Genomic DNA, 13,448 nt, shown 5'->3' on the forward strand with positions numbered 1-13,448 from the left:
GGGACACAGGAAGCTGGCAGCTGGAGCCGGCTGTCTGAGAAGACCAAGCACAGGGCCTTAACACAGCTGATAGCTTCAGCCCCAGCTCTATCCCAAATGTCAAACCCCAGACCAGCCCCAACACAGCCATTAACTTCCTGTGTGACCCAAGAGAGCACCAGTGGCCTCAAACGGTGTAGAGCCATCCAAACAATCACAGGTCAGGGTGGGGAGACAGGGAATCAGGCCAGGTTTCTGACCATAAGGAGACCATGAGACAAACCGAGACCCCTGCACAGGAAGTGACAGAGAGCGTGGTTGGCACAAAGTGACTATATAAGAGGTGGGAAGACGAGCTAAGAGTAGGACTTCCACTAAAGGAAGACAGCGAGCTTCAACACTGTGACTGTCACTCAAGAGTGAGTGTGAGGGCATCTGCCTCACAGTCGGAAGCCCTAGGCACCTGTGGCAGAACCACACCAGGTTAGCTGATGGGCACCGAACTTGAATCAAGCCTGCTAGTTCAGGAACTGAGGTGCAGTAGGGGAGTCATGGAGGGCATCCCTGTGATACTGGCTTTGAACCTGACTCTGTGGTTGGAAGAGGGCAAAGGGATGCCCTTAACAGAGAGAGAGACTCCCCGGGGGAGTGCCTCCCTGGCATGGGACTCCACATCCATGCACAGGCCCTGGCAGGCTGGCCCCGAGCCCTCTTCCTTCTGCCCCTGGCAAGGCCTGGCGGCGTCTGTGCGTTTAATGAAACCGTCTGGCTGTGATACCATCAGCTCCAAGCTCGGCAGAGAACCTCTCCCAGTTCCAGTAAGGGAAGGAGGGCGCGTTCCGATAAATAAAACCATATTAGAGAGCCAGCGAAAAAGCCTCTTTTGTTCCCACCCCCCTGTGCTTCCCAATGCTTTATTTTTATAAGCGTGCGGGCCCCAGACCGACCGCGTTTACACAAAGGTCACAATTGCACATTGTAGCGGCCATGCACGTTGTATTGGTGTTGGCAGCACCCCCCACGCAGGCCTCCGAGCAGGCTGGCTCTTTCCAGCAGCTCCAGCAGCCCAGGCAATGAGCTCAGCGCTGGGGGACAGAGAGGGGCAGCTTACAAACAAAACTCACCCAGACCCACACACATGCACCCCACCCACCCATGGGAGGGAAGAGGACAACAAAAGCATTGTAAAGAACAGGCCTGGAGGCCTTGGGCCTCAGACACTAGGCTACTGTGTGCCCAGGGCCCAGCCTCCACAACCACCCCCGTCCATCTCCCCACCCCCATCCCTGCAAAAGACATAAGCAGCAGCAAGGTGGCCAGATGGACTCATGGACTCACAGACACATCCTCTGTCAGGGAACCAAAGAGCAGGGGGTTGCAGGTCAGGGGGGAGGGAAGGGTCAGATCACCACGTCCAGAGTCCAGCCAGCCTGAGGGCTGCAAGACCCAAACAGCTAAAGCAACCGCCAACAGGGCATGTTTGGACAGAGCTCTCTGAGGACCACAAACTGCCTTTGAGAGGCTCTAGAAACAGACCACTTGAGGATGCCACCAGGTTCCCTCACAAGAGAGCCAAGGACCTGTCACCAAGCCCCAGGACATTTTCTGTATAGTGTTGGGCCAGCCCTGCTGCCCGGACCTTCCTGGAGCTCCAGATGACACTTGTGTCCCCATCAATCAGCCAGACTAGAGGCTATGACTTACGGTAGTACCCCTCCCAACGCAACCGCCAAAGAAAAAGCTGGACCCAGGAACACTAGCCTGAGATCCCAGGAGACTGAGGCTGGCCTGACTCCTAGTACTCTGTGCCATCCCCATAAGAAAATAAATCAAAACAATGCAAGTTCAAACTAGGCCACAGCAATACCATGACTACAAAGTCAAGAAAAAGGCCTATAACCCAGCACTCAGGAGCTGAAGGAAGGAGTCAGGAGTTCAAGGTCATCTTTAGCTACATAGTGAGTTCCACACCAGCCTGAACAACATGAATCCCTACCACAAAATAAAATAAAATTTAAAAGATAAATGAAATAAAAATTCAGAAAAAAAATGTTCAAAATTATCAAACCCAGCATTGGCAGGCAGTGGCAAAGTTAAGTGTTCTTTCCTATTGGAAGCTACTTAGTGACCCTTCAGAAAGCAGTTGGGCAGGATGCCTGAAAACATAAAATTGTTTTTAATGTTTTCCTCATATTCTTGGGCATCATTCAAATTAGCCAAAGGCTCTAGGTGCAAGGGTGTCACTGCAGGGGCGCTGGTAACACATGGCTCATGCAGTACTCATGTACTGACTGCCTACTGTGCGGAAGGGTAGCTCGGTGCTGGGGATGCAGAGATGAAGGAGACTCCAGCCAGTCTCTTCAGTGTGACCCCTGGGTGAGGATAGTCACTACCCAAGTTAAGAGCCACAGTGACACAAGTAAGTAGGGGCTGGTCTCGCCTGGCTGCATCCAGTTAGGTTCCCAAAGGAGGTTCTCCTAGCCTGATCCAAGAAAAAAAAAAACTAAAAAGAGCAAGGTGTGCCCAGACGCCAGCCATGCACAGGTTAAGCAACTGACCTGAGTGAGAGGCAGAAGGCAGTACTAGAGCCAGAGCGCGGCAGTAGAAGGGATGGTGGACAGATATCAAAGGGCCCTTGACTGGTGCTGAGAAATCTGGCTGAGTCCCAACTCATGCATGCTTCCAGCTCTTGGGAAGGCATTAAGGAGCGCTGAAGCAGGTTAGACAGCCGCTGTGTATCGTAAAGCTGGGACCCATTCCCCAGTCTCTTTCCCAGGAACCCTTTCTAAGTGAAGCGTTTCACAAGCCTCTGATGCAGTCTGGAAAACCCCTTCCCATGCCTGATGGGTGGATGCCGCCCCATCCTCCACTCCCGCCACCACCAGAGCCAACTTGAATAGAAAGCCTAGATTAGAAGAGGAGGGCCAAGTAGCATGGAGACATCAGAAGCCCGAGAGCAGGAAGTCCCCAGTGACACCCAAATCTAGGGACCACTACAGCACAGGTGAGCTGAGGCTCAGCAGACCCCACTGTGACCTGCCCTAGCAGGAACACCTCTCAGAGACACATTGTTTCAACTTCAGTGGACTACAGGCCAGCAGAGGAATGTGGGACATCATAAGTAGACCCTTCACCTCCTGAGTCACTAAATCGTGTAGCGTCTGGCCTGTCTGCCATCTCTTCTTGACCGGGTTAGTCAAGGAATACACCTTGGAGCCCTCTGACCTTGAGGCCAAAAAAGGAGTCTAAATAATAAACATATCTTTGTTCCTGAAAGGCTGTAAGACAGCACTTCCCAAGATCCTCTGTATAGGGAATGGCAGGTGTCAGTGGGACCACGGCTCCATCCAATACAGAAGCAGTTCTCAGTGGGGATAAGACAAGGCAGACAGCTTCTAGCCTCCAGTAGCCTTGGTGTACATAGAACTAGGAAGATGTGGGCTTGGACTGTGTTGGGAGATGGCATGATGCTGCCACTTTGAAGGGTCAGGCAAGATGGAGCCAGGAGCAGAGCCGATGGCAAGTGATGTCTCTCAGTCCTTGGGAGTCACGGCTCTTAGCTCAGAGCAAAGCCCACACCAATATCAGAGAAGACAACTGGTACGAGCTGCATCTTATACTCTCTGCCTGACCTCTGCTGCACACACTCGACTCAAGCATACACCACAGGCACCTTCCTTGGGTCTAGAGAGCAGATGTGGCCACAAGGGCAGGCCCCACTGAGGTGCAGTCCCCAGGCCACCGAACAGTAGCCTCCCACAAGTATCTCCTCCAAACTCCACACCCACAGGCTAGCGGTGGGAAAACGGTGGGCAGCAGAGGACCGCATGACCCTGGACAGCGGGGAGGTAGCTGAAAGATGCTCCTAGTAGTAGCTGTCACAGCTAGACCCTCCCCTGGTCTCAGACATTCCGGCTTCAAACACCAGGCTCCTCGGCTATGGCAGCCAGTGGCCGGGCACAGCCTTGAGCAGCCAGCCACCCCAGGGTCAGTTCCCGGGGAGAAATCGCTTTGGTTTAGGGTTTGGGAGTGAAAATAAACACTCCGAGTTTTATAGGTTCCCCCGTGTTGGCTGCTGTTTTCCTTCCCAGCTGCTGCTCAATCGGGCCTTTCATTCAGAAGCCCATGGCCTCTGAGGAAGCCCTGGGCAGCGCCCTCAAAGCTCAAGGGATGTTTATCTGGGTGGAAAGTATGACATCTCCCAGACCAGTGCCTGCTGACCTTGCTGCATGATCCAGACGCTGAGCTCCAGCTGCCCAGGCTACCTTTGGGGTCCTTAACCAGCTCAGTTCACAGAAGACAAACAGCCTTCTACCCTCACCCACGCACCACGCCGCTAAAAGGAAAAGACTGGTCTGGGGCTCAGTCCATTTCTACAGTCCTCAGTGCCAGCTCCAACGTCAAAGTCCTAGACACAGCCACTGTAGATGTCTAACTGCCCCCAGCCTGCCAATGTCCGTGTGCAAAGGGCTCTCTCAGGACCCGCCCCCAAAGCCCAGGAGGTAGGTACTCCAGGTGCCGGTGCTTAGCTGAGTGGGGATGGGGGGCAGGTCACTGAGAACCCAGGAACCTGGATGGGAACTACAGCTTCTGTGATGGAAAGAGAGGTTGGGCTTAGAAGGACTGGCATGTGACTATAAGCTGTGCAGCCATTCTGTGACCAGAAGGCCACTCGCACGGAACCCTATCCTCCTTAACCATAGGTAGGTACTTGTGAGGGAACCACTTTGGACTTAATTCTCAACTCTGTCACCTGTCAACTCTTTCAACTCAAGCAATTTAGGGAACCCACCTGAGTCTCTATTTCTTTACCTATAAAATAAAGAGGTGGGACACCTGGCTGGTGCACAGAGGTGCTCCATAAATGTCTGCCCTTCAGATGTCCAGTGCTGAAGATTCTGAGGGAAAACCAGGCACTTCATTGTGTGAGCACCCAGCTGGTGGGAAGACTGCAGCAGACAGACCACAACTGAGCCCCACAGTGGATAGGGACACAGAGAAATGTACCAGGGAGGTGCCAAGCACTGGGGGAACCAGAGGACATGTGATCTGGGTCCTGAAGTTGAACTTGAGGAAGAAATGCATCCTAGGCTGAGAAGGCATTAAATGCAAAGGTCAGGCACATGCAGGAGGCTTGCAATTGTGGATCGAAGCTGGCGGGGCTGGTGGTTCCTGGGTAAAGCAAAGATGAATCCGGTGAGGCCACAGTCACCACACCTCAAAGCTTTGCCTGATGGGGCAAATACGGCAGGTTCATCTGTCACGGTCTATGCTTCAAAACAAGGGAGAAGAAGTCCGGTTATGCTTGGGGCAGTGTGGGAGGGAACAAGGAGGGCGGGAAACTGAGTGACCTGGATAAGTGTGTTTCTGAAGCAAGGATGCATGGAACTGTATAGCCAAGTCTTCCATAAAGAACCCCAGGCCAGTCAGGCAATACAGGAGCTGGGCCTGGGAAGGCAGGGGTCTCAGGGAGCTGGGTCCGCACAGAGTGACCTACATAGAGAAAGACATCACTAGAGACCCAACAAAGAATGGCCCCTGGGAAGGAAGAGACAATCAGCCAAGTCATTTCCGGCAGAGGTCTCACATGAGAGGTAGCTGCCCTGAAGAGGAAGAATCATCAGGACCTGGGAACAGTATCCAAACCTCACTGAAGTCAGCCACTCAAAGATGCTGCCAGCCACAGCGCACACTTAGAGCCCTCCCACTGGGAGTTCCGGCTCCTCCCCTTTTTCCACCTACCTGAGAAGGAGTCTTTGTCCATGGCTGGCAGGTCTCGGGCCTGGTACAGATAGCAACGCAGATGGTAGCGATTCCCATCTTCATTCAGGAGAAAACAGAGATGCCATGTGATCAATAGGGTTGCTAAAGACTGGAGCTACAGGAAGAGGAGGGTCTGCCCCAGGAAGGTCAGCACAATCTGGCTATATATGAAAATGGCAAGGCATGCAGAGCAAGCCTCTAGCCCAGAGGAAGCAGCTTGCATCCTCTGAGCCTATCCAATCCCAGGGAGAGAAAGAGTGGAGGAGGGAAACGGAGGCCAAACTCACGGTGAGAGTGACCTGATTGCACACATCCCATCTCCAGCACTCAGACGCGAATGCCCACATGTACGCAGGCACACATACCAAAAGACCTGACTGGCCTGGGAGCACACAGTCGGTCCTATAGAGCCTCAATATATACACTCCTGACTATGGAACTCCACTCCAAGTGTGATGTCATGCGTACACACTCAGACACCACCAACTATAACTTACAGTCAAAGATGCAGGAGATCGTGGGTCTGTTAACGCCAAAGCTCAGGGTAGAAACGGACATGGAATCTTCACTCCGGTCATCCACCATGCCGCCCTGGGGACACAAGGCTTATCAGGGCACAGCCAAAAACTGACCCTGGATTCCTGCTCCCGGCAGCCCCTGGATGCCAGTCCTCCTCTGCACACACAGACCTCCGAGCCAAAAGCAGCTCTGGTGTAAATCCTCCATAGGGTTATGCCTGAGAGTCAGACCAAGCGATTTGCCCCATCTCTCCCACCCAACACCGAGGCCCGGGCTTCAGTAAGGTCATGCTCCCCACAGCTGCCCTTCACTATTCTTAGGACAAGGTCTTCCCCTGTCCTGGCCTTGCACAGGGCCCACACCACTTGTTCAGAAGGAACATGCTTCTCTCCGGCTCCAGGATAAACATCGAGGCCCTCCTGCAGCTGCATGGGCTCCGAGTCTCACCACTGGGCACCTCCCAGGCAGATAGGGAGAGTACAGTGGCACCCCTCCAAAACTGGATCACCTAAGTTCTAATGCTGCCTGTCACTAACTGTCCCCGTGACTTCAGACAAGTTGCTTAAGTCCTCCAGATCAATTTTTGTAGATCAGAGATGATTATACATTGCTCAGGTCAGAAAGTTGTGTGCCTGTTAAAGACAGACAAGTAGTTCTTAGGACCCCACCTGGCCACAGTTTGTGTTCAGAGAAAGCTAGCAAGTCACTGTCCTAGGGAAGTACAGCATAGGCTGTGGGGATGGATGTCAGAAGCTGTGCAGGGTGGAGCTGGGCTGGGGGTGGTGTTCATATATATATACACATATGAATATGTATATATATATATATGGTCCATTTGTTCTGAATTATTCCAGAAGAGGTTCAGTCAGTAAGGTGCTTGCGCACACACATGAAGATGTGAATTTGATCATTAGATCCCCACACACACCACACATACCACACACATACCACACACCACACACACACATACACACACATCACACACACCACACGTAAAAAACATCAGATGTGGTAGTCCACATCTGTGACCCTAGTGCTGGAAGGCAGAGACAGGAAGCCTAGACTAATTGCAAGTCCTAAGCCAGTGAGAAACTCTTTAAAAACAAGGTAGGTGGCTCCTGAGGAACACTCCTGAGGTTGATTTCCGGATTATACACACACACCACACACACCACATACCACACATACTACACACATACCACACACACCACACACACACATACACACACACACACACCACACACATACCACACATATACACACACACTACACCACACCACACCTCACACACACCACATACCACACCACACACACACACACACACACACACACACACACACCTTGATGCTCCTACCACTAATGAGCAAGCTTTTCTGGAGATGGACAGTACAGGACTCCAGCCCCTTGTCCTCAGCCTAGCCACACACAGGTGTCCTACAAGCAGGCAGGGTACTGGATGAGCACATGCAGTTGTAGGAAGTGGCCCACCTCACAGGACCCACAATGCATCACTGCTTGCTGAGCGAGCATACACACACTTTGTGCCTCCCCTCCCACCCCCTTCATAGCACCTCTCGCTGAGCCTCTGACTGCACTGTCCGGGTCCGTATACAAGCACTGGGCCTGCAGCCTGAGATCAGAAGAGGTATTCTCCTCCCTGGCACTTACACAGGGGCTGGGCCAGGTATCCCAGGCCTGGCTCAGGGCCTATGAGAATTCCTCTTGTAGTGTCCTACATGGGACCTGGGTTCCCTGACCTGCCTCCCAAGGATGGCCCAGCTACCCCACATGGTCCCTAGGGCCCCAGCCATCCCCATCTGATCTAGGACCACTGTGGTCCTACCTTGCACCTTCTCCTGCCTCAGGGTTTGGGCATTGATCGGAGAAAGCACTTCAGGAGGCAGAGCAGATACCCTCCTAGAGCTGGGCAGCCACACTCATACTCAGAGAAAGAGAGAGAGAGAAGAAGAAGAAGAGAGCTGGACATCACCCTAAACAGATCCCATTAATGTCTGGGAACAGAGGGGAAAGCAGCCCTCCCTGCTGGCCTTCAGCAGGCACTGAATTGGGACTTTAGAGTGCTGACATCCCGACACTAGCACCCCACTCATGTTAAAACAGCAGGGACACTCTGAGACCCCTCTCTCACCACACAGACACCAGTGAAGCAGATATCATCACCTCTCAAAGGGGCCAGGGACATCCAGTCTGAAACATACCCTCACGGTATCCTCACGCACCATAACAGGATCTCACAGACTTCGATATACCAAAGATTCCCATCAAGGTCAATATGGGCTCTGGGTACCACAATGACCAAGCACCTCCAACAGTGCTTGACACAACAAGGCCCAGAGACATTCACTGAGTCGGTGGCTCTAACTCAGGGAAAGGCTTGCCTTCTCCTGAAAAGCACCTTTCTCCACACAGAAGACTGGAGCTGAAGCCATTCTCAGGGTTATGCTGAGGGAAGGCGCCCAAACAGACACCATCTGAGGCTGCGTGTGACAGGAGGCAGGGCAGCGCTGGCACTGGCCGGCTGATTGGCAACACCCTGCCTTCGCCACCATCATTTCTCAGGACCCAAATCCAGGGACCATTCCCTGAGCTGGATCCCGGGAACTTTCAAGTCAGAGGACAGAAACCAGGGCAAAGTTCTGTGTTCTAGGTGATGATGTTCACTGAGGACCATGCCCAGGGCATGCGCAATTACAGTGAGACAGGCAGACCAGCCCTGTGCCTGGAGTTCCCAGAGTGGATTGAGGAAAGGCAGCTGGCATGGCCAATGGCAAGTCCCTGTGATCCTCAATCTCATCTGTGAGAAATGCAGGGAGTTTAACCTTGGTCTTGTGAACACTCTGCGCTGCGTTGTTCCCAATGGCGAGGCCTCTGGTGTCACAGGCATGTTTGAAGCATCCCTAGTCACCTGGCGGGGTATCAGTACCACTCTGTTATGACTGCCAAAATGTCTCCAGACACTGTCATATGTCACCCAAGGGAGGGGTAGTACCCCTCACTTAGAAACATTGGTTAAAAAAAAAATTAAATCGATAACATACCCACAGCCCTCAGTAGGTACCTGGCATTCAGTGTGTCTGTCACTTCTCCAGGCCTATGTGAAGCAATTCATCACCCAAATCTCCACTCCTTCCCCTCTAGTTTTCTTAAAGGCCTTGCACATCTTCTTCCTTCCACCACAGGACCTTTGCACTGCCTGTCCCTCCCACTCAGCACATCCTTCCTGCTATTCTTAAGCTCTCCCTCCGTTTTAGTCATTGCAGAAGCACGGGCACCTCTTGGCTGTCTGCCTTGAGCAGTTCCCTGCCCTGCCAGTTGTCTTCTGAAGGGCAGTGGGCAAGGCACGCACGACCTTTCTATTCCACGTCCCCAGCCCTCAACCTGGCCCTGAGATGGCTCCAGGAAAGAAAACCCCAGCAAGTCCTTGCCTTGGACAATATGGACAGTTCAGGGACCAAATTCCCAGGTAGGAGGTAGTGACTTGTGTGGCTAACAGTGTTCCCCTCACCTCAGGAGTCCATGGTCTGACTGCCACAGAAGGAACCCCCCCCCCCCGCCCCGCTCTGGGTCCCTTTTTGACCAATAGGCTGCTCTTTATGTAGGAAGGGCAACGGGGATTTTTGGGGTGCCCCTTTGGAAAAGGCTTCCTGGAATAGGTACTGAGTAATCACAGGTGGCAGCATCAAAGACGGGCTCAGCTGGCGGGTGAGGAAAATTGGGAGGGGGTGCCCAGTGGGGTCCTGGAAACAGCCAGGCTCCATCGGATGCCCCTGCTGGGGTCTCTGCCCGTTCGCCTCTCTCACCCACTCCTGCCCAGCCCTGTTGGCCGAGGGCATTGGGTTTCCCACAACCACATTCTTCACTCCGTAGCTCATGTGGAGACTCCCAGGCTGGGGCTGGCAGCCATGCCGTCTGTGGCCACACACTGTGTCCTAGGGCAAGCTGTGTACGGGATCCTATGGCTCCCTCTGGGGGGGACTGGGCGGCCTCCAACCCACTGCTGCCCGGCAGGAGGCCATGGATCCCTGGAGGAGCCGGAGGCAGTAAGAAGGAAAAACTGGGCCTCAGAGATGCATGGAGTGCCCCCAAATGTCCCTCGAGAAAAAGTCAAACTTTTTTGGGCCTGCCCAGGGCTGACCTCCAAAGGCCTTCAACCAAAAGGAAGCAGGCAGGTTCTGGGGGAAATGCCTACAAAAGGGATCCCCTCCCTCATCCAGATGAGATGGAGACCTAGAAAAGGCTCAACAGCATGCTTGAGAGTCCTTCAGAGCGACACACCACCCACTAGGAAGGTTGGCTGCTCCAGCCTCAAAAAGGAGCCCTGAGTGAGCTCCCTGGAGAACTCTATCAACACCCATGTGGGGCGGTGGGAGGGGAAAGCTGGGGAAGCTAGAGGCAGAGCGACTACAAGCTTAGAAGGCTGGGACAGTGCTCCAGATGCAACACTATGGCTGCTGGGAGGAATCAGCAAGGCCTTAGGGGCTTGTTGGGACCATCACGGAGACCCCAGCAATCTTCCCTGCATTGGCCAGGTCAAGCAGAGAGGTGTAGCCTACCACCAGTGACTGCCATCGTCCTCCCTCCAGGGAAGACCACTCCCACCATAGGTCAGGAGGCAGAAGCAAGAAGAGCCCAGTCCCCCTGGGAAGGATCCTACTAATAGGAACTGAGCAGTGCCCTCCTCCATTCATGCAAATAGGACCCCAGGGTGGCAAGGGCCGGAGTTGTTCCACAGCCCAGAGTAGATTACGGATTTGGGACTTGGCAAGGCAGTTAATAGACAGGAGAAAGTCTCTACATTTACAACTCGAGAAACTGGTATTTCAAAACAGAGGTGGTGGTGCATGTCTATAGCCCTGGCACTTGGGAGCCAGGGGTACGAGGGAGCAGGAGTTCTAGGGAAGCCTGAGTTATCATGAGACTGATTTAAAAGACCAAAGAAACAAAGAAAGAAGACCCACACATATCTGGGAATTGCCACTGTAGAAATCAGCACATGCTCTAAGCCTGAACTGGGAAGCCTGGCATGGCTTTTTCTGGAGAGCTGGCAGCCGAGCATTGGCCAGCACAACCCTCCGACAAGCCTCTGGACCATCACCATCTTCACCCTCTCCTCATCCCCAGCTCTGCAGGGACAGCGAAGCAACATGGTGATGTGAGACAGTCTTCCTTGGTTTGCATTTGAAGACAGTTCAAGCAAAACAAGTTCTCTGTGAAATGGGTTCCTAATGGAGCTTGCCTCCCAGGGCTGGTTAGACAAAGCCATCTATATACAGAGTCAGTGGCCCCAGGTACCTGTGGTGTGTATCTTAGCACAGGACATGAGGAACGTCCACAGCAGCTAGGGTGTCCATACCTGTACCACTGAGGACTACACAGGCTCTGTCACAGATGCAAGGCTCGCCAAGGAACAACGTAGTGAAGGGAGGTTACTGCTTTTGCTGTGTCGTTATCTTCCCCATCCGACAGTGACAATACCAAGACAGTTTGTCTCTTCCCTGCTGTTAAATGGTGGATTCTCTAACAAGACCAGGATCTCTCTTCCAGAGTTCAGAGCCCCTAAGTAAAGTGCTGTAGTGGCTAAAGATGGCTGAGTGCCAGCTTAGGGGAGAAGTCATACCCAGAACTCAGAGCACATCCCTAGCTGCCACCACTTACACAGAAGCCCACACGCAAGACAGCAGGCCAGACCAAGGCATGGGAGGCCTTTATAAGAGGGAGTAGGCTGGAGATCTCCCTTCTCAACCAGGTCTTAAGTAGAATAGCAGGCGAGGGTGCAACCCCATTTAATTTGCAACTGGAAGAAGGGTTTGGAATCAGCCGCTTAAGTCTTTACGAAAGTCTTTGCAAGCCTACTGCCTGAGCGCCCCACGGAGCTGGGAGGGCACCAGGCAACATGGAGAATGCATGGTGCCACGTGGGGCTGATTTGGACCAAGTGTCCTCCCTGCAGAGACATCCAGCACAAGTTCTTTCCTATGCCAGCTGCCTCAAGAATTTCAACAAGTGTCTGTCCCACTTTGTTTGGACGCTCCTTGATTCTTCATGCCTGGTTTCTTAGAATGACTGGTAATAATGTCCCAGGCTATATTTAAAAAAAAAAAAAAACATTAGGGATGGAGGCTCCTAGACCCTCAAGTGCGATGTCATACTTAGGGGCTCCAACTGTGCAGGTACACTCACTTAGGACCTCAACATCTTAAAACCCAGGTTGGAGCAAGACAGATACACACGGACATAGTCAAACTGTCCTCTCTAGCAGGAGAACAGGAGGGATGGGGAATCTTCGTTTGAGCGGGGTGCCAGCCCTCTCCAGACAGCACAATGCCAGGTAGGGAACAAGTGCTTATTTCAGGTGAATAATCAGGATCTGGGGATGGGGCTCAGTCGGAGGAGTGCTAGCCTCGCAGGCACAAGGCCCTGGCACTTCAGTTCCCAGCACCATAAGGGACAGTGCACACCTGTAATTCCAGCATCAGGGAGGTGGGTCAGATCAGAAGTTCAAGGGCATCCTAGGCCACATGGTGAGATCAAGACCAGTTTGGAATATATGAATCCCTGTCTCAAGAAAGGAACTTGGGGACAGATACAGAGTGGCCCTCCAAAAACTCAGCCTCCCCCAGCCATGGATCATAGCTACCCAGGAGGCAAATTTCTGAAGGATGCCTTGCTCAGAGGGAACATATCTGGGAACTGGGCTAGGGTACCAGGCACACAGTATGACTTCATCCAGGTCCAGAGATGACCCACCCTGGCCAAACCATGTGGGACCTCATTTCTGGCAAGCTCAGGACTTGAGTTACTTCACATCAACACTGGTCTTTCCTTGACTGCCTTCTCCAGTCCCTCCAACTCATACCTGCCCTTCATTGACAATGGCCCGGGGTGGTGACAACTGTCTCTAAGGGGTCGTTTGTAGGCTTCCTGGGTAGCAGCTTCTCCGGGTGGAGAGACATACTCATCACATCTGGATGCCCTAAGGAACTGACTGCCTGTCTGAAATGCAGGGAGCAAGGATAACCAAGGATGCTAGCCAAGAGCCAGCCTTTTGACACTTCAAATTTTCTCTCCCTAAGGCCACCCCTAAAGAGCCCTGGGTGTGGCAGGAGAGATGCTCTGCCCTAGTGAAAGAGAGGGTGAAAGTAGTAGTTGGTGATCTGGCCAAGAGTC

The 13,448-nt window shown here is 52.9% G+C and overlaps 1 protein-coding gene across 14 annotated transcripts in view; it reads right to left on the bottom strand.

Moving 5' to 3' along the window:
• The window catches only part of Dysf (dysferlin), a 199,065-nt gene that overhangs the window by 73,965 nt on the left and 111,652 nt on the right, over window positions 1-13,448 (bottom strand). For all 14 annotated transcript variants that reach the window (XM_041645118.1, XM_041645070.1, XM_041645102.1 and 11 more), the window contains 2 exons: window positions 6,240-6,333; window positions 5,722-5,799 (listed from right to left, as the gene is read on the bottom strand). In XM_041645118.1, coding sequence (XP_041501052.1) covers window positions 5,722-5,799; window positions 6,240-6,333 — 172 coding nt within the window. The remainder of the gene's footprint in view (window positions 1-5,721; window positions 5,800-6,239; window positions 6,334-13,448) is intronic.

The sequence above is a fragment of the Microtus oregoni genome, unplaced genomic scaffold (genome assembly GCF_018167655.1).
Source record: "Microtus oregoni isolate MIOR12 unplaced genomic scaffold, Mior012 000002F_ref0000024, whole genome shotgun sequence".
Taxonomy (NCBI): Eukaryota; Metazoa; Chordata; class Mammalia; order Rodentia; family Cricetidae; genus Microtus; species Microtus oregoni.